This window comes from Salarias fasciatus, chromosome 4 (genome assembly GCF_902148845.1).
Source record: "Salarias fasciatus chromosome 4, fSalaFa1.1, whole genome shotgun sequence".
In the NCBI taxonomy this organism is placed as follows: Eukaryota; Metazoa; Chordata; class Actinopteri; order Blenniiformes; family Blenniidae; genus Salarias; species Salarias fasciatus.
In genome coordinates this window covers 20,033,629-20,056,605 of record NC_043748.1, presented here as the reverse complement: position 1 = coordinate 20,056,605, position 22,977 = coordinate 20,033,629, and the positions used below count along the sequence as shown (strand labels likewise).

Genomic DNA, 22,977 nt, shown 5'->3' with positions numbered 1-22,977 from the left:
ACTCACACAGGTGAGAAGCTGCATTCTTGCGAAACATGTGGGAAGAGATTCAATAGACGGTATAACTTGTCGGTCCACATGAGGACTCACACAGGCGAGAAGCCGTATTCCTGTGAAACATGTGGGAAAAGTTACTCAGCACACAGTCATTTATTGCGCCATATAAGAATTCACACAGGTGAGAACCCACATTCTTGTGAAATATGTGCGAAAAGTTTCAGTGAACCTTGTCATCTTTTGGTCCACATGAGAACCCACACAGGGGAGAAGCCGTATTCCTGTGAGATTTGTGGGAAAAGTTTCAGAGACCAGTATGGTTGTAAAACACACATGCGAACTCACACGGGTGAGAAGCCATATTCTTGTGAAACATGTGGGAAAAGATTCAGCGAACGGAGCAATTTGTTGGTCCACATGAGAACTCACACAGGTGAGAAGCCGTATTCCTGTGAGATTTGTGGGAAATGTTTCAGAGACCGGTCTGGTTGTAGAATACACATGCGAACTCACACGGGTGAGAGGCCATATTCTTGTGAAACATGTGGGAAAAGTTTCAGTCAAAGGGGTATTTTGTTGTCCCACAAGAAAACTCACATCTGAGAAGCATTCTTGTTAAACATGGGAAAAGTTACTCTCTACACTGTAATTTGTTGGCCCGCAGGAGAACTCACTCAGGTGAGAAGCTGTATTTTTGTGAAGTATGTGGAAAATGTTTCAGTCATTGATGTTATTCAACAGTCCTGCAACGCAAACGACCACAGTGGTCGTTGATTCATGGATCAGATTGTGTCAAATAAGTTCTGTTTTTATTTTCCGAAGAATATCTTTCTTTTGTTTTGGTTCAGTTGTGTATTCATACTGCTGGAACAGTTGTTTTCCTCTTCTGATGTAAATCAACCAATAAATCAGTCAACCTGTCTATCTGCGTTTATATATTACATCACAAAATTAAGGTCATACCTTTCAAATGTTTTAATTGCATTTCTGAAGACTGTCAAGTATCAGTGTAACAACAAAGACAAAGAGTGATAAATCACTTATTTAAAAAATAATGATATAGGCAGCAGCCCTCAGATATGGTTTCAATTTATACAAATTAGGTTGAATTCTGTGTGTGTGTACCTATGCGAATGTGCACATACGTGTGTGTTTGTGTGTGTGTGTGTGTATGTGTGTGACCAGGATTTTAAACTGTAACCAATTAATCACTTAAACACTGCCTGGTTGGTGAGAAGCAGTTTATTCAGGAGCTCAGTTTGAGCTTCAGAAGGCTTGAAGGAGCAGAACAGCTGCAGGTCGTCAGCAGATAGGTGATAGAAGACAACACTGAACTGCTGGATTATCTGACCCAGAGGATGCAAATACAGAAGGAACAGCAGGGGTCCCAGAACTGAGCCCTGAGGTACACCACACTGCAGGTTGGCTGGCTCAGACATAATGTGGTTGACTGACACACTGAAGTAAAAAGGATGTGAGCTGTTTCACCGCCACCTTTCCTAACATTTTGGACAAAAAAGGGGGGTTTAGATATTGGCCTGCAGTTCTTGAATTCATGTTGTTCTAAGTTAGGTTTCATAAGTTTAGGTTCTACGACTGCATGCTTGAAGGTGGAAGGAAACACACCAGAAGAGACAGACAAGTTGAACATTTTGGTCACCCATGGTCCCATTGTGTCAGAAACACTCACAAAGAGCTTTGATGGTAACACATCTACAGAACTGGAGGAGGGTTTTGTTTTTGCCATCAGTGCTTAGATATCTTCAAGACTTACAGGAGTAAAGGAGGACCAAACATGTAAAGACGTTTGACACGACCTGGACTGCACAAGGAGGGTTCTGGAATTTTGTCTTTTATGACTCTGATTTTATCGACAAGAAGGTCAAAAAATCATTGCTGTCAGCCTTACAGGGCAGCGAAGCAGGGGACGCAATGGACCTCATGGTGTCAAATAACACTTTGGGATTTTTCTTATTTGATGCTATCAGTGCAGCAAAGTATTTGGATCTTGCCTCCTTAATGGTTTTATTTAAGGAGGACATTAAATCCCTGAAATGTAGTCTGTGAACCTTGAACTTTGTGGATTTCCAAAGAATGGGGGGAAAAAAAAAATTCCAAGTACTCCTGTCAGAGCGGACTAAACTAAACCGGTCTAAACTATCCAGTCTGGGGACAAAAACAGCAATTTAAGATATTTGGTGATAAAAAGTATCTTGTATTTGTCTCAGACTGTTACTAATAACTTATTTCTGCTGCTCCAGTCTGTGCTGAAGGAGCAATGTTGATATAAATGAAGACCTGAGGGAATGAACTCTCTGCTTATTATTAATGAAGGGAATGTGCACAAAGTCACGTTGGACTATATGAGATTTGGAAGAGAGAGGGGCTGATTCTCTGATGAAGAATCTTCTAGTGTGTGGTCTGCTCCAGAGCGATACACACTAGACGATCAGGAGAGGAAAATCTGGTGCGATCTGCCTTCTGTTGTTTTCTAGTGTGTGGTCTCTGAACTGGGAAAGATTCCAAAAATCCTGAAGTGTGTGATGGCTTATGCACCGCCGCCAGATACATCCATTAACTTCACCTGCTCTGCCAGTCTGGTTCCTGGTAGTATAGAAGGTGGAGGAGCCAGAGGGTGGAGGAACCGGCAACCTCCAGGACCAGGGAGAGGCCGTGGGGAAACTGAGCATCTCAGGGAGCCCGAGAGCAAGAAACAACATTCTTCAGTCTTCCAGACTCCTCCAGGACTTGTGCCTGTGTCGCGGCTCTGTACTCTCTCCTGCGTTGTGTTTGAATCGGACCAGGACGCATCGAATCCGCCGTTTATTTCTGGTGAAACACACACCATCATACACTCTCACAGTCACGCACATGTAAAGTCTCAAATCGTGCACGGCGCCGGACACAGCAGACTGAACAAGTTATGTGGGGTCAAACACCCCAAGTCAGCAGGGGCCCAAACGTGCGTCACATCCGGTCACTGTGGGGAAAAATATAATATTACACAATATGAGATCTGTCCTATCTCCTTCTCTTTCTGTCCCCTCACCCCAACCGGAACAGCAGAAAGCCTCCACCTCTGAGCCTGGTTCTGCAGGTTTCTTCCTGCTAAAAGGGAGTTTTTCCTTTCAACAGTTGTTTATGCTTGCTCATGTGGATCTGTTGGGTTTCTCTGTAAAAGTGTCAAGAAATGACTATGTTGTAATTGGCACTTTATAAATAAAGCTGAATTGAATTGAATTGAGCTGAACTGAGATAGGAAGTGGAATCATCTCTTACTCCGCTACACCTGGCAGGAGGGAATTATAGGGGCTGTAATTAATTTGCAAATCAAGAATCCAATAAAAAAAATTGAAATATAGCAATCTATGTGAATCACTTCTGCCATGCCTATTAAGAACTTTGATTAAGAAATATATCTTTTAATTAAATTCTGATTCATTATTTTTTGAGAGATATGAGGACCATGTAATTTGTATTTTTTTTTTTTTTTTTCCAGGGATATGAAGTGTTTGTGGTATCTTTGCAATATATAATAAACCAATTATGTTTCAAGAACAACGTTATCAAAGTCAGGAAATCCATCCCTTGGAAATGTGTTCGCTTCAGTCATTAAATAAAATCAGTTTAAAACATGATCTGAGTCCAGAATTAATTTTCAATGTACTAATAACCAAAAGAGGCTCTTCTCTGTTGAACATTAGTAATATTTTGTTCAACAAAAAGAGGTACAAATTGGAAAGTTAAATAATTCTAAAGATGAATTCAGCTGACTTTATGAGTGATTGTTGGAAAACTGATCAGCTTTCTGCTCCACTTAATAAAGCACAGTCTCTTCAGCGGCTCCACTTTGATTTTAAATGGGAGCGTCGAGGTGAGGCAGGAAAATCTGACCAATCACAGAAGACTTCTAGATAATGGATATATAGTGTTTAGATTAAGAAAAAAAATCTCTACTTAACGCATCTGACTGAAACTGACACTGAATGTGCAACGGGTGGGAGTTTATAAGCTTGTCTTCTTCCCACTCCTTTTCGGGGTACAGACAAGAAATCTTTCTATAACACACTTCTTGCTCCAATGCTAATAACTTATGTTTCTGAAGAAATGTTGGAAATAGTACTGTACACTTTGTTTGTTTTCTTGGTTTTTTTTTTTTTTTTTGGTTACCAAATGTGGCTCTTTTGTATGGAATATTGTACAGTACATTCTTAATTTATTTTGTATTTTTGTATCTCGAAATAAATTAATTCATTCATTCATAGATCACCCAGTTCACCAGTCCATCGCCAAACACAAGACCAGACATCCGCTCAAACTCACATTCACACCAATTAACCTGAGATATATGTTTTTGGACCGTCGGAGGAAGTTGGAGTATCTGGAGGGAACCCAGGGGTGGACAGGGAGAACATGGAAACTCCACACAGAAAGGTATTTGAACCCAAGACCTTACTGCTGTGAGGCAGGAGTGCTCATCACTGCTCCACTGAGCATTTATTCATTGCCTTATTTGTTTTATTTGTTTATTTTTGTTTTGTTTCATTCAACATACATTTTATTTGGTGAATACTGTAACTTGAAATAAAATGTTTTGTTCAAAAATACAAAAACTGTTTTTCCTGGAAAAGTTGTCATGTTAACAGGAATTAATATTCAAGTTTGTGTTTTTCCCCTCATCCAAACACTGTTTTTTTTTTTCATTTAGAACATCAGTAATTTTTGAAACTGAGCCTCCAGCAAATAACAAATATCTCACACATAATTACTGCAGCTATATTAAAAAATACAAGACATAATTGGAACAGTGTGTCCTTCACACAGAGACATCCAATCCTGATGACTGTACGGCCCTGTGTGGGCTGAAACTATGTGGGGATTTCATTGTAGAACAAACTGTACAAACACAGCGATGCCTCCCTCCGCTTCTGCTGATCTCTTTTGTCTTGGGAGCGGAAATCTAATGAATTGGCTCCAGTCCAGAAAACACACACCCACCTTCACCTGTCATGTAAGAAATACAAAGTACGGCGCAAAAAAAGCAGTGCAATTAAAAAAGAGGAATGTAAGAATTCTATAGATCTAATCGTGTCTGAACCCTGAACAAAGAAGTTTTTAACCAGGCGAGTGTGTGTGGTTGACTCAGCTGGGGTTAAATGATCCTCTTCATGGAACAATGTGTAGCATGTTCCCGCTTTCTGACGGTTGTCAAGTGCAGTTACAACAAGAAAGTGAAATAACAAGCTCAGCAGGCGGAAGATGATGCATGACGCTGCCAAACGGCGTCAGGAGCTGAAGGGCGTCAAAACAGGCGTCTGCCAGCGTTCCAGGTGTTTCAGACACGCTTTATCGGAGGGCTGTTCACACAATGAGTTTAAGTGAAAACGCAAAAGCTTTGACACGGAATCAATCAAGGAAAAATCCAAAAGTGGTTCTTTTCTGGTTCAGTAAACGTCCAGTCTGAATCCAATCCAAAAAGTATGTGACTGTAAAATACCATTCAAATCAGTTTCACTGAGATCAAATAAAATCTTATTAGTAGAGCATTCTTCACACGAATTCAGCACCGAGCACAAAGTGCCTTACCACTAAAAACACAATAGGAGTAAAAATAAAAATACGTACAACACACAGCACAAAATATGACAAAGTTTTCAAAATTAATTATTCGTCTGATTATAGTGAACCACAAGAATCTAATTGAGACAACAAATGTTTGGAATAATGTCTCAGCATCATTCCAAGTCACCAGAGCCCTGAGTTTAGAGACATTACAGGTAAAAGAAATTGGTTCTGCAGATTTGTTCCGTGTTGGAGTCATTAGTCAGGTGTCTGGGACGCTCATCCAGGCGACGAGCTTCAAGTTTGACACGTTGATCAATATTATCTGGTTTCACAGATAAAGAAATCTGTGTATCATCTGCATACAATGTAAGTTCAGTTTTTCTTAGAAATATTCCCTAAAGGAACAAAATGTGAAAAGTAGATTTCTCCATGTTTAACCCCAGTCTGAGACAAAGAGTCATCATAAACATGTAAGAAGTGAAATCTGTCCCATAAATGTGATTGAAACATTGCAGTGTGGTTCGAACCACCAATCAGTGAGAATATTACTGGTCTGAGTTTGATCAGGACTTTTCTATAGAGTTTACCTGTGTGGGTGATTTTCTCCCACTATTGGAAAACATGTCTGAGGCTAAGTGGTGAATGAAAATGTCTTGTTGCTGTGAGTGTGGGTCTGGGACTGTCTGGGACTGTCTGTCTCTCTGTCTGTCCTGTTGGATAAAGAAGGTAGAGTGTTGTGGATGGATGCCTCATGAGCCAAAATACAGGAAAAGAAATCTGGTGATCATATTATGTCTCAAACTTGATAAGTTCTAAAGCAAATTGGACGTATTTGACCCAGAGAACGGTGTGTTGAAAATGTGAAGACCAGACGAGGAGTTGCTGAAAAGCATCACTGGGGTCTGACGTTGTGAAAAACACCCGATGCGAGTGATGCTGAGCTGTATTTAGCTCTATACAATAAACCCAATGCAGTCTGACTCGTTTGAATTCCTGTAGTCGCCGCGGTAACGTGACACTCTGCTGCTCATTCTTCAATCTGCTCCTTTGCATCAGACCTGATGGTTCTTTCAAAACTTTCATAATGCATGATCCACAGTGTCCCTAAACGAAACCCAACTCGGTCCCGAAAATGTTACTCTTCTCAGAGCATTTACAATTAATTCCTTCAAGTCATCAATTCTGTGTCTTTTTCCTAGAATCAGTTTTCTTTGTATTTATTTTGTATATTTGTGGTTTTTAGGGTTTCTTCATGGCCATTTGTGGTAAACATTTTGTTTATACATTTTGTGGCATTTTGAAGTTTGGTTTCCTTGTCATACCCTCGTGTTGCTCTGATGCTGTGTAATCATCAGTCTCAGTGTTTTTTCAACTCTTCTTCAGACTTGTTTGTCATTGTCTGGATCCTCAAAAATTTCTGAATTTCTCTATCATCAGTTACTTTACATTAAAACATTCTATTGGTCAACAGGATGCATTTGGTGCGTCGGCGGTTAAACATGGAGAACCTGTTGGAGGAGCGAGAGCAAAGTAAAGATGCAGCACTGCCTCTGAGGGAGTTCTGGACATGAGTCACACACACAAACACACATGTGACAGGGGATAATGGTGTGTCTGGGTGGGCGGGGGTGGGGTGGTGGTGGTGGGGGGGGGGGGGGGGGGGGGGGGTGACCAGGTAGCATATTTATTTTGCAGCAGACCTGCAGCTCTGTATTTCCAGTCATGGCTTCCTACAGAGTGATGTGTGTGACGGCTGTGCTGACTCTGCTGATTCCAGGTAAGGCTGCATGTTCTCACCTGGATCATGTCCTCAGAGGAGGACCTGAACTCTCTCTGATCACATCTGTCACACTGGACCTTCAGAAAAATTAAGTTAAAGTAAGAATTAAAATGACATTTCAAGTAAAAACAAAGTGTTTTGCATTTTCTTTTCTTAAAAGTTTCTTGTTTGGACAACAACATTTTGAAATATGGAAATGGTAGAAAAGTTAAAAGCTGTGTGTTCTCCTCAGAACAAACCACATGTATTTTCATGACTGAATCTTTCTTCATGAGCAGCACTATTTGCTGTGACCGTAGCGTACATTGTGCAATTATAGCCTTTTAGAAAAGCTCCCTTTAGTCAATTTCTGCTTACAATTGTACCTTTTTCAAAATGTTACGTTATCGGTGCCTCAATCACCATTGTCGTGTAAAAGAATGCCAAAATATGCAGTAAAAGTTTGTTTTCTTCTCCTGAAAATGTTGTGTAGTCAGGTTCTTGAGTTCAGGATTAATGTATCACCGTCTCTAGGAAACAGGAGTTGAGTTTAACAGCAACCATTGAAACATCAGGTCAACACTAAAGCTAACAATGGGTTAGTCGGTATCTGTTTTCACCTCCTTCAAAATGAACGCGATGAACATTAGCAGAAATTCCAAACTGAAATTGAAAAAAATGTTCATTTCCAAGTATGAACTGAAGGACGTTCTGTCTCTGCAGGCACCTGACATGTGAACCCAGAATGTTGTTTCAAGACTTTTTCCTGTATTTCAGAGTCTGCGTCGCAGCTGTCTGGTGAGTCCCTCCCTCAGTCTGTCGTGACTAACCTTCTTCTCTTCTGTCATTCATAACATTTTCAGTACATTGTTCATGGTGAACAAAAGGTGTCAGTCTATCAGAGAAAGGCTGAGACAGGTGTTTGTGTTCATGGAGGACAGAGTGTTGTTCAGACTAGGTTCATGTTGAACTGTGTGTTCAGTGTGTGGCAGAGCACCTCGAAACAGCAGGGTCGTTGGAGGAGCGGTGGCCCCTGAAGGCAGCTGGCCCTGGCAGGTCAGTCTGCACCGGTCTGGGGGCCACTTCTGTGGAGGATCCCTCATTAATAATCAGTGGGTGCTGAGCGCCGCCCACTGCTTCCAGACGTGAGTAGATACAGTTGCAGACATCTTCAAGTCTGATTCCACATGGAAGCATGGAGAGCCTGACAGACAGGAGTTCTTCAGATGAAGAGGTCAACGGGAGGTTTCTGTTCCCTCCGTGGCTCTCAGGATCACAGCAGGCCAGGTGACGGTGTACCTGGGCCGTCAGACTCAAGCGGGACCGAACCCCAACGAGGAGTCTCGGAGCGTCTCACAGATCATCAGTCATCCTGATTACGACTCTGGAAGCAGCGACAACGACGTGGCCCTGCTCCGGCTCTCCTCAGAGACGCCCTTCACCGACTACATTGTGCCCGTCTGCCTAGCAGCCCCAGGCAGCTCCGTCCACAGCGGGGTCAGCACCTGGGTCACCGGCTGGGGTGCATTAACAGAGGGAGGTGGGTCAGGTGCAGTGCTGTCTGCAAGTTACTGAAGATGAGTGCAACTCCTGAAAAAGGAAGCTAACTGCACTTCAAGTTGATTACAACTCAAGTTTTTAGAGCCTAATGCTAATGCTACATCAAGTGGGACATCTTTCATGTTGCTTTACTGACACATGTTACTTATCGATTCCACTTTGTGTTGTTTAGGCTTTTCTCCTGATGACCTGATGGAGGTGGAGGTGCCGGTTGTGGGGAACAGACAGTGTAACTGTGACTATGGAGTGGGTCAAATCACAGACAACATGCTGTGTGCCGGGTTCAGAGAAGGAGGAAAGGACTCCTGTCAGGTAAACTGTCGACAAGAACATTTGAGTCCAATATGTCCCTCCTGTGCAGACCTCACCTCCTCCTCACTGACTCCTCATGTTTCTGCTCCTTCAGGGGGATTCAGGAGGTCCACTGGTGACCAAACAGGGTGACGTTTGGATTCAGCTGGCGATTGTTAGTTTTGGATTTGGTTGTGCCAGACCTGAATTTCCTGGGGTGTACGCCCGAGTGTCCCGCTACATGAGCTGGATCAACAGCCAAATCATCACCAATCAGCCAGGCTACGTCACCTTCACGTCCACGGGGACCGACAGCGACCTGAGTGTCACCTGTACAGGCCTCCCAGATTCTGGAACTCCCCCCACCAATCCAACAACTGAAACCACCAGTCATACAACTACTGACACTCCTGGAACCAACACCACCCCTTCAGCCACCACAGCCAAACGTGAGTGCCTACAAAAAAATATTTTTCTTGGTAATTTCAAGAACTTCATCAGCACCTTTTTGAAGTGTGAGCTGGTGACAAGTCAAGAAAGGACTGCAACTATCTCACTGAGAAACGATCATACACTGGACTGTAACAGCAAATTAACTTTTATAGTGTTTCTTGTTCTTTAATGTGCGATATTTTCTGTATTTTTTTTTCTCATTAAAAATAATGTCATTTGGATAAAGTCAATAAAAAATAAAATGTTGAGGTAAAAATAACCTTTGAACTAACAGGTGCCTCGAAAGCAGTGCACTAAGATAGTTCTCCATATTTCAGAGTCTGAGTCGCTGCTTTGTGGTGACTCCCTCCTTAAGTCTGTTGTGATTAACCTTCTTCTCTTCTGTCATTAACATTTTCATTGTGATGGTCATGATGAACAAAAGCTGTCAGTCTATCAGAGTGAGGGTGAGACAGGTGTTTGTTCATGGAGGACAGAGTGTTGCTCAGACTACGTTCATGTTGAACTGTGTGTTCAGTGTGTGGCAGAGCACCTCGAAACAGCAGGATCGTTGGAGGAGCGGTGGCCCTTGAAGGCAGCTGGCCCTGGCAGGTCAGTCTGCACCGGTCTGGGGGCCACTTCTGTGGAGGATCCCTCATTAATAATCAGTGGGTGCTGAGCGCCGCCCACTGCTTCCAGACGTGAGTAGATACAGTTGCAGACATCTTCAAGTCTGATTCCACATGGAAGCATGGAGAGCCTGACAGACAGGAGTTCTTCAGATGAAGAGGTCAACGGGAGGTTTCTGTTCCCTCCGTGGCTCTCAGGATCACAGCAGGCCAGGTGACGGTGTACCTGGGCCGTCAGACTCAAGCGGGACCGAACCCCAACGAGGAGTCTCGGAGCGTCTCACAGATCATCAGCCATCCTGATTACGACTCTGGAAGCAACGACAACGACGTGGCCCTGCTCCGGCTCTCCTCAGAGACGCCCTTCACCGACTACATTGTGCCCGTCTGCCTGGCAGCCCCAGACAGCTCCGTCCACAGCGGGGTCAGCAGCTGGGTCACCGGCTGGGGTGCATTAACAGAGGGAGGTGGGTCAGGTGCAGTGCTGTCTGCAAGTTACTGAAGATGAGTGCAACTCCTGAAAAAGGAAGCTAACTGTACTTCAAGTTGATTACAACTCCAGTTTTTAGAGCCTAATGCTAATGCTACATCAAGTGGGACATCTTTCATGTTGCTTGACTGACACATGTTACTTATCGATCCAACTTTGTGTTGTTTCAGGTTTTTCTCCTGATGACCTGATGGAGGTGGAGGTGCCGACTGTGGGGAACAGACAGTGTAACTGTGACTATGGAGTGGGTCAAATCACAGACAACATGCTGTGTGCCGGGTTCAGAGAAGGAGGAAAGGACTCCTGTCAGGTAAACATGTCGACAAGAACGTTTGAGTCCAATATGTCCCTCCTGTGCAGACCTCTCCTCCTCCTCACTGACTCCTCATGTTTCTGCTCCTTCAGGGGGATTCAGGAGGTCCACTGGTGACCAAACGGGGTGACGTTTGGATTCAGCTGGCAGTTGTGAGTTTCGGATTTGGTTGTGCCAGACCTGAATTTCCTGGGGTGTACGCCCGAGTGTCCCGCTACATGAGTTGGATCAACAGCCAAATCGTCAGCGACCAGCCAGGATACGTCACCTTCACGTCCACGGGGACCGACAGCGACCTGAGTGTCACCTGTACAGGCCTCCCAGATCCAGGAACCAGCACCACCAGCCCTCCAGCCACCACACCCAAACGTAAGTGCATGCGAGAAACATTTATCTTGATGTTTTTGACACAGACTGACTTCATGAAATTAAGCAGCACCCCGAGTACTTTGTTGGCACTGTGAGCCTTTCATGTATTTCCACCACCTTCAGGTCAACATGTCAACATCTGTTTTATAAATAAATCCATTAGTTAGCATGCTACTGTTAGCCAATTTCTACATGATTGCTTCAGTTGATATGTCAGGAAATGACTGGAAGTTTGTCTCTGTGAATAACACATTGCTTAAGTTTTGCTATATAGTCTGCAAATATTGGACCTGAAACGTTTGGATTGGTCTCTCATATAAATTTAATCTATGCCAGGGTTGCCCAAACAGTCGAGTGTCCCCAGGTAGACCGCGAGGTGCAGGGGGGAAAAAAAAAAGTTTGTGCTGTTAAAAAAAGGAAAGAAGAAAGCAACGTGTGTGTGCGCGTACGCGAGTGTGTGTGTGCGCACGCAGCACGCTCCATGCATGGCAACGCCTGATGCACACTGGATACGGTCTGGATACGGTCCGGAAGCACCGCAGCACTGTGGTTCACACCGCCTGGTGTCTCTGGAGTCCGCTGGAGGAGGTTGTCAGATCTGTCGTTGTCCCCCGAAAACCATATGAAACCCGTCTGACTCAATAGAAAGCAGTCCAAACCGCCATCTCGGTTGAAAATGCACGTTAAAACCGTATTTGTATTATAAAAAACACGTTATGAACACATAATCATTTCGTCAACCCGTCCGACATGTTCAAAAAAGAAGCTTGCTTTGGCAGAAACCCGCCCAATCTGGCAACACAGAGCCGCTCTGATCATGGAGCTGTTTTTTGCCAATTTGGTGTCATTTACTTTCCTGCAGTGACGAATTACAAAACCGTTCTTTCGTCACGTTTTTTGTTCTGTAATCTACCAGAATAAGTAAAAAAAATAGAATATTAAGGCAGAAACATGACATTTTATTTTGAAATCACTTATTTTGGAACAACTATCGCGTAAGCCCCCCCCCCCCCCCCCGGTCAACCCTGAGGGATTGACTACTTGACAAGTAGATCTTGGGCAAAAAAGGTTGGACACCCCTGATCTATGCTAAACTAATCAACATTATATTCAGCAGTAAATGAATTATCTCTGAGCTTCACCTAAAGGCAGAAAACATCCACTACATTTTCTCTGTGAGTTTGTAAAACTGCCTCCATCCATCCCCTCCAGCGGTGGTGTGCGGTCAGGCCCCGTTGAACTCCCGTATTTTGGAGGGGAGCTCGGTGGCCTCAGCTGGCATTTGGCCGTGGATGGCGAGCCTGCAGAGGAACGGGTCACATGTGTGCGGTGGGACTCTGGTGTCCGAGGACACTGTGATGAGCGACGCCAGCTGCTTCTCAAGGTGAATCAGAGGCCGTCAACCTGCATGGAAGTGTGTTCACTCTGAGATAATTCCCTCATGGCGGTGTCTCGCATCCCTCAGCTCTTCGGTGGCGTCCGAGTGGACCGTGGTGTTGGGTCGACTGCAGCAGAGCGGCTCCAACCCCTTCGAGGTGACGCTGAACGTGACAAACATCACTCTGAGCAGCCTGAGTGGCTCCAACGTGGCGCTGCTGAGTCTGTCCAGCCGGCCCACCCTGTCTGACTACATCCAGCCCATCTGCCTGGACGACGGACGCACCTTCACCGTGGGAACCACCTGCTGGGCCGCCGGCTGGAGCTCAGGACGAGGAGGAGGTGAGTCTGAACGGTGACTCTGCTTCATGTCACCTGCTCTGAAGGAACATGTGATCCACATCAGTGGAAGCCATTCACACATACATGATAGTATCTTCTTCTTCTTCTTTAGATCAACAAGTTCTCCAGGAGATCCAGACCTCAGTGGCCAGCTGTGGGGAAACATCTACCTCTGACAACATCTGTACCTCCAGCTTCACTCTGGAGCAGGTAAACTCTTGTTATTGGTTCACAGGTTTGAGTCTCGCTGTGTGACCACTGTGTGTTTCTGAGCAAGCCCCTTGACCCCTGAGTGTTCCCCAGGGGCAACAGCAGCTCACTTCTCCTCACATGTATATTTATAGTTAACTATTGATGAGATGGGTTTGATCATCACATAACTTTATTTGTGTTACGACCTGCTCGCTTAGGAGAGGGGTAAAGGAAGTAACATAAAAGTCCACAGATGGTGAGGTGGAAATTAAAGTTATTTATTAACAAAAGTAAGAACAAACGGTAACAAAAACAGACTCTAACCTAGAGTTATTACCAAAAACACAAAACCAACGGGCAACTAATGATATAGAAAAACACAACAAAGGATTCCTGAAGCCAAAGCAAAACCAAAAACAGATAATCCCAAAATACAGAACCAAAAGCCACAAACAGTCAAACAGAAACAAGTGCCCCACTATCTAACAGCAGCCACAACACTAAGCTCAAGAGGCGCGTGAGCGTGTCGAGCTACAGCCAACTGCAGTCTGTGTCCTGTCGGCCGCTTTTAACCCCTCAGCTGCTCCACAGGGTTGGTTGATGAGCTGCTCTCTGTTCAGGCACCTCAGGTGCAGGCAATGAAGATGATTGGGTCCTGCAGCAGCAGCCTGGGAACCACGCACTGACACAGACACACACACACACTAACACGAGGGGGGGGGGCCGAAAATACGGCGACGGCCGTAACAATTTGTATAGCACTCTCCCCACAGAACTGCCACCTTAACATGGTGGGGGAGTTTGAGGAACCCGCATGATCCCAGAAGCTATGTTGTCGGGGGGCTTTATGCCCCTGGTAGGGTCTCCAATGGCAAACAGGTCCTGGGTGATGGGCTGGACTGAGAGTAGTTCCAAAAAAAAGCCCTTATGAAAAGGAAGAAAACAAAGGTCCCCATTATAGCACAGCCAGGGCACCACCCTGGAGCCATGCCCAGGGTTGGGGCTCGTAAGTGAGCGCCTTGTGGCTGGGCCCTTGTCCATGGGGCTCACCACCCACCGAGGGAACCATAAGAACCGGGAGCCGGGAGAGGAGGCTGAGCTTTTGAGAGAGGTTGATAGGTACTGGCTAGACATAGTCGGGCTCATCTCCACACATTCCCTGGGCTCTGGAACCCAACCTCTGGAGAAGGGCTGGACTCTACACTTCAGAGGCGTTGCCCGCGGTGAGAGGCAGCAGGCTGGTAGTGTGTGTTTGCTTATAGCCCCACAGCTCAGTCGACGTGTTGGAGTTCACCTCAGTGAATGAGAGAGTCGTCTCCCTGCGCCTTCGGGTCGGGGACAGGTGCCTCACTGTTGTTTCAGCTTACGGGCCGAATAGAAGTGCACAGTACCTGGCCTTCTTGGATTCCCTGGTACGTGTGCTGGACAGTGCTCCAATGGGTGCTCAGTTGTTCTACTGGGGGACTCACGTGGCAGCAACAGTGAGACCTGGAGGGGAGTGATTGGGCCGAACAGCCTCCTTGATCTGAACCCGAATGGTGTTCTGTTCTGGCCTGACTTCTGTGCTAGCCACAGCTTGTCCATAATGAACACCATGTTCGAGCACAGGGGTGTCCATAAGTGCACTTGGCACCAGGACACCTTAGGTCGGTGGTCGATGATCGACTTTGTTGTGTGTCATCTGATCTCCGGCTGCTTGTCTTGGACACCCGCATGAAGAGAGGAGCAGAGCTGTCGACCGATCACCACCTGGTGGTGAGTTGGATTTGCTGGCGGAGGAGGAAACCGGACAGACTTGGAAGACCCTTGGAAGACGTGTTGGGAGGGTCTGCTGGGAATGTCTGGTGGAACCCTCTGTCACCATGGTTTTCAAATCCACCTCTGGGAGAGCTTCTCTCGTGTCCAAAGGGAGGGTTTGGGGAGGCCATGGAGGAGGACTACCAGTCAGTATCGAAGAAATTCTGGCAAACTGTCCGGCGCCTCAGGAGGGAAAAGTAGACCTTCACCAACACTGTTTACAGTGGAGGTGCTTGCTTCTAACCCTCGCCTCAGCATTTCAGTTGACTTGGAACCATTCTCCTACTTCCAGCTCCCCACACTGTTGGAAACCACAGAGCTCAACCAGAAATCCAAGCCACCTGCCAGCGAATCCCTCTCCCCACATAACTGCTCAAAGCCTGCATCCCCGCTCTCTGGTCACCCTCATTTCTGCCATCATCCACTCCTCTCTCACCACTGGAATTGTTCCAACATTCTTCAAAACTGCTGCCATCACTCAAATTTAGAAAACCTGATGCAACTTCAATAACTGGCATCCAATCTTCAATCTACCCATCATCTCTCAGCACCTATCAAAATTACCAACAACCACTTAAATGGCAGCTAATTCTGGACTCATACTATGCTCATCCTCCTTTAATACCATCTGTCACACCACCCTCCTCAATAGACTATCTTCCATTGGGACCACCCAACCTCCATTAGACTCCATCCATCCATTCATTTTCTGCCGCTTATCCGCGGCCGGGTCGTGGGGGCAGCAGTCTCAGTAGGGATGCCCAGACTTCCCTGTCCCCAGACACTTCCTCCAGCTCCTCTAGGAGGATCACAAGGCATTCCCAGGCCAGCCGCGAGACATAGTCTCTCCATCATGTCCTGGATCTTCCCTGGGGTCTCCTCCCGGTGGGACATGCCCGGAACACCTCCCTAGGGAGGCGTCCAGGAGGCATTCTAACCAGATGCCCGAGCAACCTCAGCTGGTTCCTCTCAATGTGGAGGAGTAGCGGCTCTACTCCGAGCTCCTCCCTGGTGACTGAGCTCCTCCACCTATCTCTAAGGGAGTGCCCAGCCACCCTATGAAACTCATTTCGGCCGCTTGTATCCAAGATCTTGTCCTTTTGGTCATGACGCAAAGCTCTTGACCATAGGTGAGGGTGGGAACGTAGATTGACCGGTAAATCGAGAGCTTCGCCTTTCAGCTCAGCTTCTTCTTCACCACAACTGACCAATAGAACGACCGCATCCCTGCAGCTGCTGCACCGATCCACCTGTCAATCTTACGCTGCATCCGTCCCCCACTTGTGAACAAGATCCCAAGATACTTAAAGGAATACTCCGGGGATTTTGGACCCACGCCCTATCCCGATCATTTACAAAGTGAGATAAGCTTATAAATACCTTTGTTGTGTCTGTGCATCCAGCGGCTGGATCCCAGCTGTTAGCATCATAGTTAGCTTAGCTCAGCTGCTGGAGGTGAAGAGGAAACAGAGCTGGACTGACGAAAGAGGACAAAATACTCCTTCCAGTGGTCCAGGGGATGGCGTATTAGCACGTGAAGTGAATCCGAATGGTTATAAAACATTTTGAAAGACGTGTTTTCCTTTTCAATCCGTTAAGATAACATTTTGATACACACAGACCTGCGCATGCGCAGTGCTCCGCAGAAGGATATACCGGAGCACAGCAGTAGAAGCCATAGACTGGGCCACTCTGCGCCAGTATATCCTTCCGCGGAGCACTATGCTTGTGCAGATCTGTGTGTATCAACACGCTATTTTAATGGATTGAAAAGGAAAACACGTCTTTTAAAATGTTTTATAACCATTCAAATTTGCTTCACGTGCTAATACGCCATCCCCTGGACCACTGGAAGGAGTATTTTGTCCACTTTCGTCAGTCCGGCTCTGTTTCCTCTTCACCTCCAGCAGCTGAGCTAAGCTAACTACGATGTTAACAGGTGGGATACAGCCGCTGGATGCACAGACACAACAAGGGTATTCATGAGCTTATCTCACTTTGTAAATGATCGGGATAGGGCGTGGGTCCAAAATCTTCGGAGTATTCCTTTAAACCCCTCCACTTGAGCCAGAGTCTCTCCACCGACCTGGAGGGGGCAAGCCACCTTCCTCTGGTCGAGGACCATGGCCTCAGATTTGGAGGTGCTGATCCTCATCCCTGTCCCTTCACACTTGGCTGCGAACCGCCCCAGTGCATGCTGTAGGTCAATTAGACTCATTGAGCTCAAATCCTTTAAATCCATCCCTTCTCCTGTCACTACAGGTGTACCCCAGGGCTCTATCCTGGGGCCCCTCCTCTCCATCATTTACCTTCATTTTGCTTCTACTACTGTGCTACAATGTTCCTCTGTGTTCAGGGTGACTCCGGCGGTCCACTGATGTGTCAGCAGGACGACTCATGGCTTCAAGCCGCCGTGTTAACCACTGACAACAACTCGACCAGCCGAGCCCGAGCCGACACAATGATGGTCTTCAGCAAAGTGAGCCGCTTCCAGAACTTTCTGAGAGAGAACCTGGGCCTGCTCTTATCTCCGGCCTCCACAAACAGCAGCACCGACAACAACAGCACCTCTGTGAACACCACAGCAATCCCATCTCAGACCACCGCCAGCAGGGGCGCCTCCAATACCTCCACCTCCTTCATCGTCTTCCTGCACCTCCTGGTCCTCGCCACCAGTCTTCAGTTCTTCTCATAGAGACGTCCAGCCTGAGTTACAAGATGTGACGAACACGTGATGAAGGCAAATCCAGCCAGAAACTAATAAAACAGTCTGTCTTCAGTCAGAAACCAAACAAAAGATCTCAGAAACAAAGTTGAAAACAGTATAAAATTCACTAACGTACTACACTTGAACTGGTCAGAGACTATCATTCAATGACTGTTGAAAAAAAAAACAAACATACTTGAAAATGGTCATCTACAGACAGAAACAACCAATCACAGATGTGCCTGAATCCATCAGATACATAAAAAAAACTAAAACTGGTTGAGCCCGATTTGAAATTATGTTGATAATTATTTTAAATGAACTCAATTGTAATCAGTATCAATATTCCTAATACTGATCTGAAAATCATCTGGAAAAACATGTGGAAAACAGTCATCTCAGCTCATCAAGGAACACCTAAAACAACTAAAAAATATCTTCTGAACGAAGTTAAAACTAGTCTCAAAACATCACAACTGAGTCAGAAACCAGCCGGATCCAGTCAGATCCATTTTGCAGCCAAAAAGTAGAAAAAAAAATGTTGGAATGAAAATTTTTTTACAAGGTCAAAAAAATGAAGAAAAAACTTTTGTGGTACTTGTTGCAGAGAAAAAACAGAGGAGAACTGCTGGCAGGTTTTTATTGTATTTATTTCATCATTGTGAAATAAATAGCTGTCATATCGTGTTTGGTTCCTTGTGCTCTCTGATTTTTGGCTATCATGCTAAATAAGAATACATGCACAGACTTCTCATCTCTAACATACTCCAACAATTATATATATATATATATATATATATATATATATATTAAAAAAACTACGTCAGAATCCGGAGTGACTGATGGAGAGAAAACAATCAAAACAAAGGGGGGTGGGGGGTATCATGCAAAATCCACTTTTTTGAGCTTTGTATAATGCTATAGTGTCATTTCCTCATTAAAAAGATGCATGGAGTTGTTTCCTGAACCATTCACGCATAATTGAGCAATCCCTAAATAACCCCCTGGCAGCCATGTTGAGGCTGAAACGCTTGGTGCTGCACAGCTCCGCCTGTAATACACAGCTCCGCCCCAGCTATGATGTAGTCTGCACAGCTCCTCCTGCACAGCTCGTGCTCCCCCTCCCCTCTCAGGGGCGGGAAATACGCAGGAAATAGCTGAGATGGACGCTCTGAGGGGGGCGTGTCACTAAACTTAGGAGATTCTTAAAGAGACAGGGACCCATTTCCAGTCATTTGAGGCAGCCTGATGCAAAGGAACATTTGATTTAAGTTGTTTTTGCCACTCCTTTAAAGGAATTTCCTAGGCATGCGGCTCTCCATTCCACAAAACATATTCTGGCTGGGACTCTGTGACACATAAACTACCAGTTCCACCCCAGTGGGGGGGGGGTGCCGCCGAGTGTCGCCAAGAGTCGCCGAGAGAGTGAGCGATACCAAGCGATGCCGAGCACTGCGTTGCTCACACGGGGCGTCACAGCAGCGCAGAGCGGTGCTCACACCGTGGCGCCCCCTATGGCTCGGCGCCCTGGGCAAGTGCACAGTATGCCCAGCCTAATCGCCGGCCCTGCTTGAACGGTAGGGATAGGGGCCAAATTTCAACAACGCTCGTCATCGCGCACAAAATAGGAAAAAAATCGAGAACACGGGCGTTGGTTTAGCAGTGACGCGAGCGTTGCTATAGCGGCGTTCTTCGCATGCGGGGGTTGGCTCGGTGGGGGTATAAAGTTGGTTTAGCGGCACCGCTTGTCACTACGACTGAAGGATCGTTTTGATACAAGTTCTGATAGATTTTTGATAGAAGTCGATAGTTGAAGCAAAAGCAGAGCAAACTGCGCATTTGTTTGAATTGGACTGTTTTTTCGTGTTTTTGTGTCTGAGGAAGACCGTGATACGGTCGAAACATCGCTGTAAAAGAAACATGCATTTTCCAGTTTTTTCATCACTTTGTGTTTAGTTTATTTCTTTTGTTACTTTGATTTTATTTTATTTTCTTGTGTGTTTACTTACCTTATCTGTTTCCTTGTGAGTATATTCGGCTGAGGCCGTGATGGAAGAAAATTATGATTGCACCGTGGTTCGCAGCGGGGCTCGCCGGGACCGTGCACGCCTCTGTGAAGCTCGAGAGGAGCGGGCAGAACCTTACCCGGGGCGCCAGGGACGGTCCGGTGGGGATCGCCGGGGTGGAGGTTTCGACCCTGGGATGGTCCGTGCAGTCCCTGTCCCCGGCTGGGGGCAGGAAGCTGATTATTATCAGAAACATGTATATTCTTCTTGTCGGCTTTGTTTCTTTCCTACACTTGTAGTTCCCGCTTTGTTTATATTCTTGTTCCTCCAAAGGTGGCGCTGACACCCAAAATACACCGCGGCGTGACGTCACATTCACATTCTGTGAGACTGCAAAAAATCAGATTGAGGTTTGAATATTTATATTGCTTTTTTTTCTTTTTTATACTTTTGCTATATTGAGTGACTAAAACAAGCTATATTTATGGAACACGATCAGTCAGCTCTAACTTTGAATACTGTCTATTTTAACAAAAAAAGTATGCTGTATGTTGCTGCTTCGGTGTAATTAATACTTTTTGTGCTTTTTTTTTTTTGGCCTGGAGAGCTAACTATATACATATATATATATATATATATATATATATATATATATATATATATATATATATATATATATATATATACATACATACATATACTTATACATATAAATATATACTTTTTTTTTTGGAAGGGGGGGCAGCAGCAGTTGCTGACCTGTTGACCTTATGTAAGTATGTTGTCTAATCTGTGATACCAAGTAATTAAAGGTAAGTTTGTAAACAAACAACAATAAAGAAAATCCCACACTGATCGACAACTCACGGGAAAGAGTGTGCAACTATTATTATCTCCCAATGGAGAGACCATCTAAATTTGCTTGTAGACGTTTTGTGGCAATTAGTATATTCATTTGCTGAATGAAGCCATCAAGGCCAATTTTGAAAATGTATAATTGTATATTATGTCAAAAAATGCTGCATAAAACTGTGCACAGGCAAGTTAAGCTCATTCAGTCTAATCACTTTTTATCCTGCATATTTCTAAGTGGAGGTGAGTTTCTGCCGCATTTGTCCATGTATTGTGTTTATGTTTAAGAGGGATGCATTGCATTGCACACATACTAAAGTATTTTTTTGTTGGGTGGAGAATGCTCTGTCCAGTGGCCTGACTGGTTTGTCCTGCACAGATGACCAGAGACTGTGGAATAAGGGGACCCAGCGCAACATCGAACCCAAGCTGGTCAGAGACATCTCCTTTGCCCGCCACAAGGCATCAGACACCTTCACTGGAGACGCCCGTCAAAGTGCGGTACATCTACCCCCTACCCCTATGTTTATCACACAAAAGGAGCTGCAAGAGGCCTTCACTGGTCACACCCTCCCACCATCGAGCCCGCTCTGTGTTAATGCAGTGCCAGCACCAACAACCCCAGAGCCTCCACCCGCCCTGCCCCATCAGACACATGAGGGCAATAACACCTGCCCAGCCTGCCGATCATTTTATGATAGTTTTGTGGACATCCCTGGGAAGACGTTGGAGGAAGCCACTCTGGAGCAGAGCACATCCCACCTTTGGCATGACTCCCAAAGAATCAGAATCACCGCCAGCACTGCCACAATAGTCCCAGTCAGAGCCCACCCTGACAACTTTGTTAAAACCCATGTTCATCCGCGGTTCCATGGAAACGCAGCCACCAAACATGGGCTTGAAAAGGAAGATTCGGCCATCAAGTGGTTAGAGCAGTATGGGCACACTGTGGAACTGAAGGGACTGTGCTGTGTCCTGAGGAGCCCGATGGAGTTTTGGACTCTGGAGACCTGCTAGAGGTGAAGTGCCCCTATCTCAAGGACAATGACAGTCTTGAATCCCTGTTTTTAAGCGGTGGTGGATGGGGTTCCCCAGCTGCAAGAGAAGGGCCCTCGGGGTATTTTTACGCAGGTTCAGCTTGCAATGTTTTACATGGGGCTGAGAGCCTGCAAGCTGCACATATGGACTCCACAACAGCAGGACATTCTCCATGTTCCTTTTAATGAGGAGTTCTGTTCACAAACGGTTGCCCGACTGAAATGTTTTCATTTCAAACATTTGCTTCCTTTCGTAGTGGTGGAGCACCAGGAAGATTGCTTGGTTCTTTGTGACCGATATTAAGCATTGTGTTTTTAGTTTTTGTTATTTTTTGGGGGGGGCAAATTCACAAATGTTTACTCTTGTTTTAGCTGATATCTTTTTGTTGATGTTGTTCCTTCCTTCTGAAATATAGTGAAACAAATGATTCAAATATGTGTCCTATTGATTTTTTTTTTTTTTTGACTGACATTTTCCTCTGCTATCTTGATCTGGTTCTGTGGCAGCTACATTAGTGAGACAGTGAGACAAAACATATCACAAAATACTCTGTGAGAAAATGTTTTACTCCTTTGAAGTCCAGTGGGTGGCACACTTCAAATATAAAAGGTCATTTATTTCATGTTAGACGGCATTTTGATTACAGTATTATAGAGGCAGTGATTCCAGAACTATGTACAAAAAGGAGCACTTAAAAATAGACCCTTGAAGTCCCACCAGGCATACCATTGGTAGAAGGACTACACCCAGAAGTTATAGGAGCTGTAAACAAACAAGCCCCATTGGAGTCGTTCTTCTGCACCACCAGACACTATATGTTGAAACCAAACTCATGTTGAGAAACTACAGTACATTTTAAATGCAATACTTCAAAAACATTTATTTGGTCTTCTCAAAATACAACAGTCTTATATAAACTTTGTACAATTGTTTAAAATGCAGTGTATGCAGTATAGATTCACAAAATGTAAAAATATGGAGGACACCCACCAGTGGCGTGTTTACCTAACACTGGGCCCTCATGCAGAATTCTTATATGTGACCCCAATGCCAGAAATTTTACATTTTTCAGACAAAAAGAAAAAAAAAACACTCTCAGATGAAGGAAAAAAATGCCCATAAAAGTCAAATATCTGTCAGTCATTACAAATGTTCTTGTGTGGGAAAAAAAAGAAGAAAAAAGAAAAGAGGATGAGCATTACAGCTCAGCTTCCTAACACAGTGTGGTGACGGCGCACCAGAACAACAGATTAAAAGCTCT

At 45.2% G+C, this 22,977-nt stretch overlaps 1 protein-coding gene across 1 annotated transcript; it reads left to right on the top strand.

Moving 5' to 3' along the window:
- The first annotated feature begins 7,284 nt into the window (after positions 1–7,284).
- LOC115386908 (transmembrane protease serine 9-like) lies at positions 7,285–17,808 on the top strand. Its single transcript, XM_030089369.1, has 14 exons — positions 7,285–7,339; positions 8,099–8,119; positions 8,304–8,466; positions 8,593–8,861; positions 9,054–9,193; positions 9,288–9,621; positions 10,143–10,305; positions 10,432–10,700; positions 10,894–11,033; positions 11,129–11,405; positions 12,618–12,789; positions 12,871–13,124; positions 13,237–13,334; positions 17,503–17,808. The coding sequence occupies exons 1-14, from the start codon at positions 7,285–7,287 to the stop codon at positions 17,806–17,808; spliced, it is 2,661 nt and encodes an 886-aa protein (XP_029945229.1).
- Positions 17,809–22,977: the final 5,169 nt, after the last annotated feature.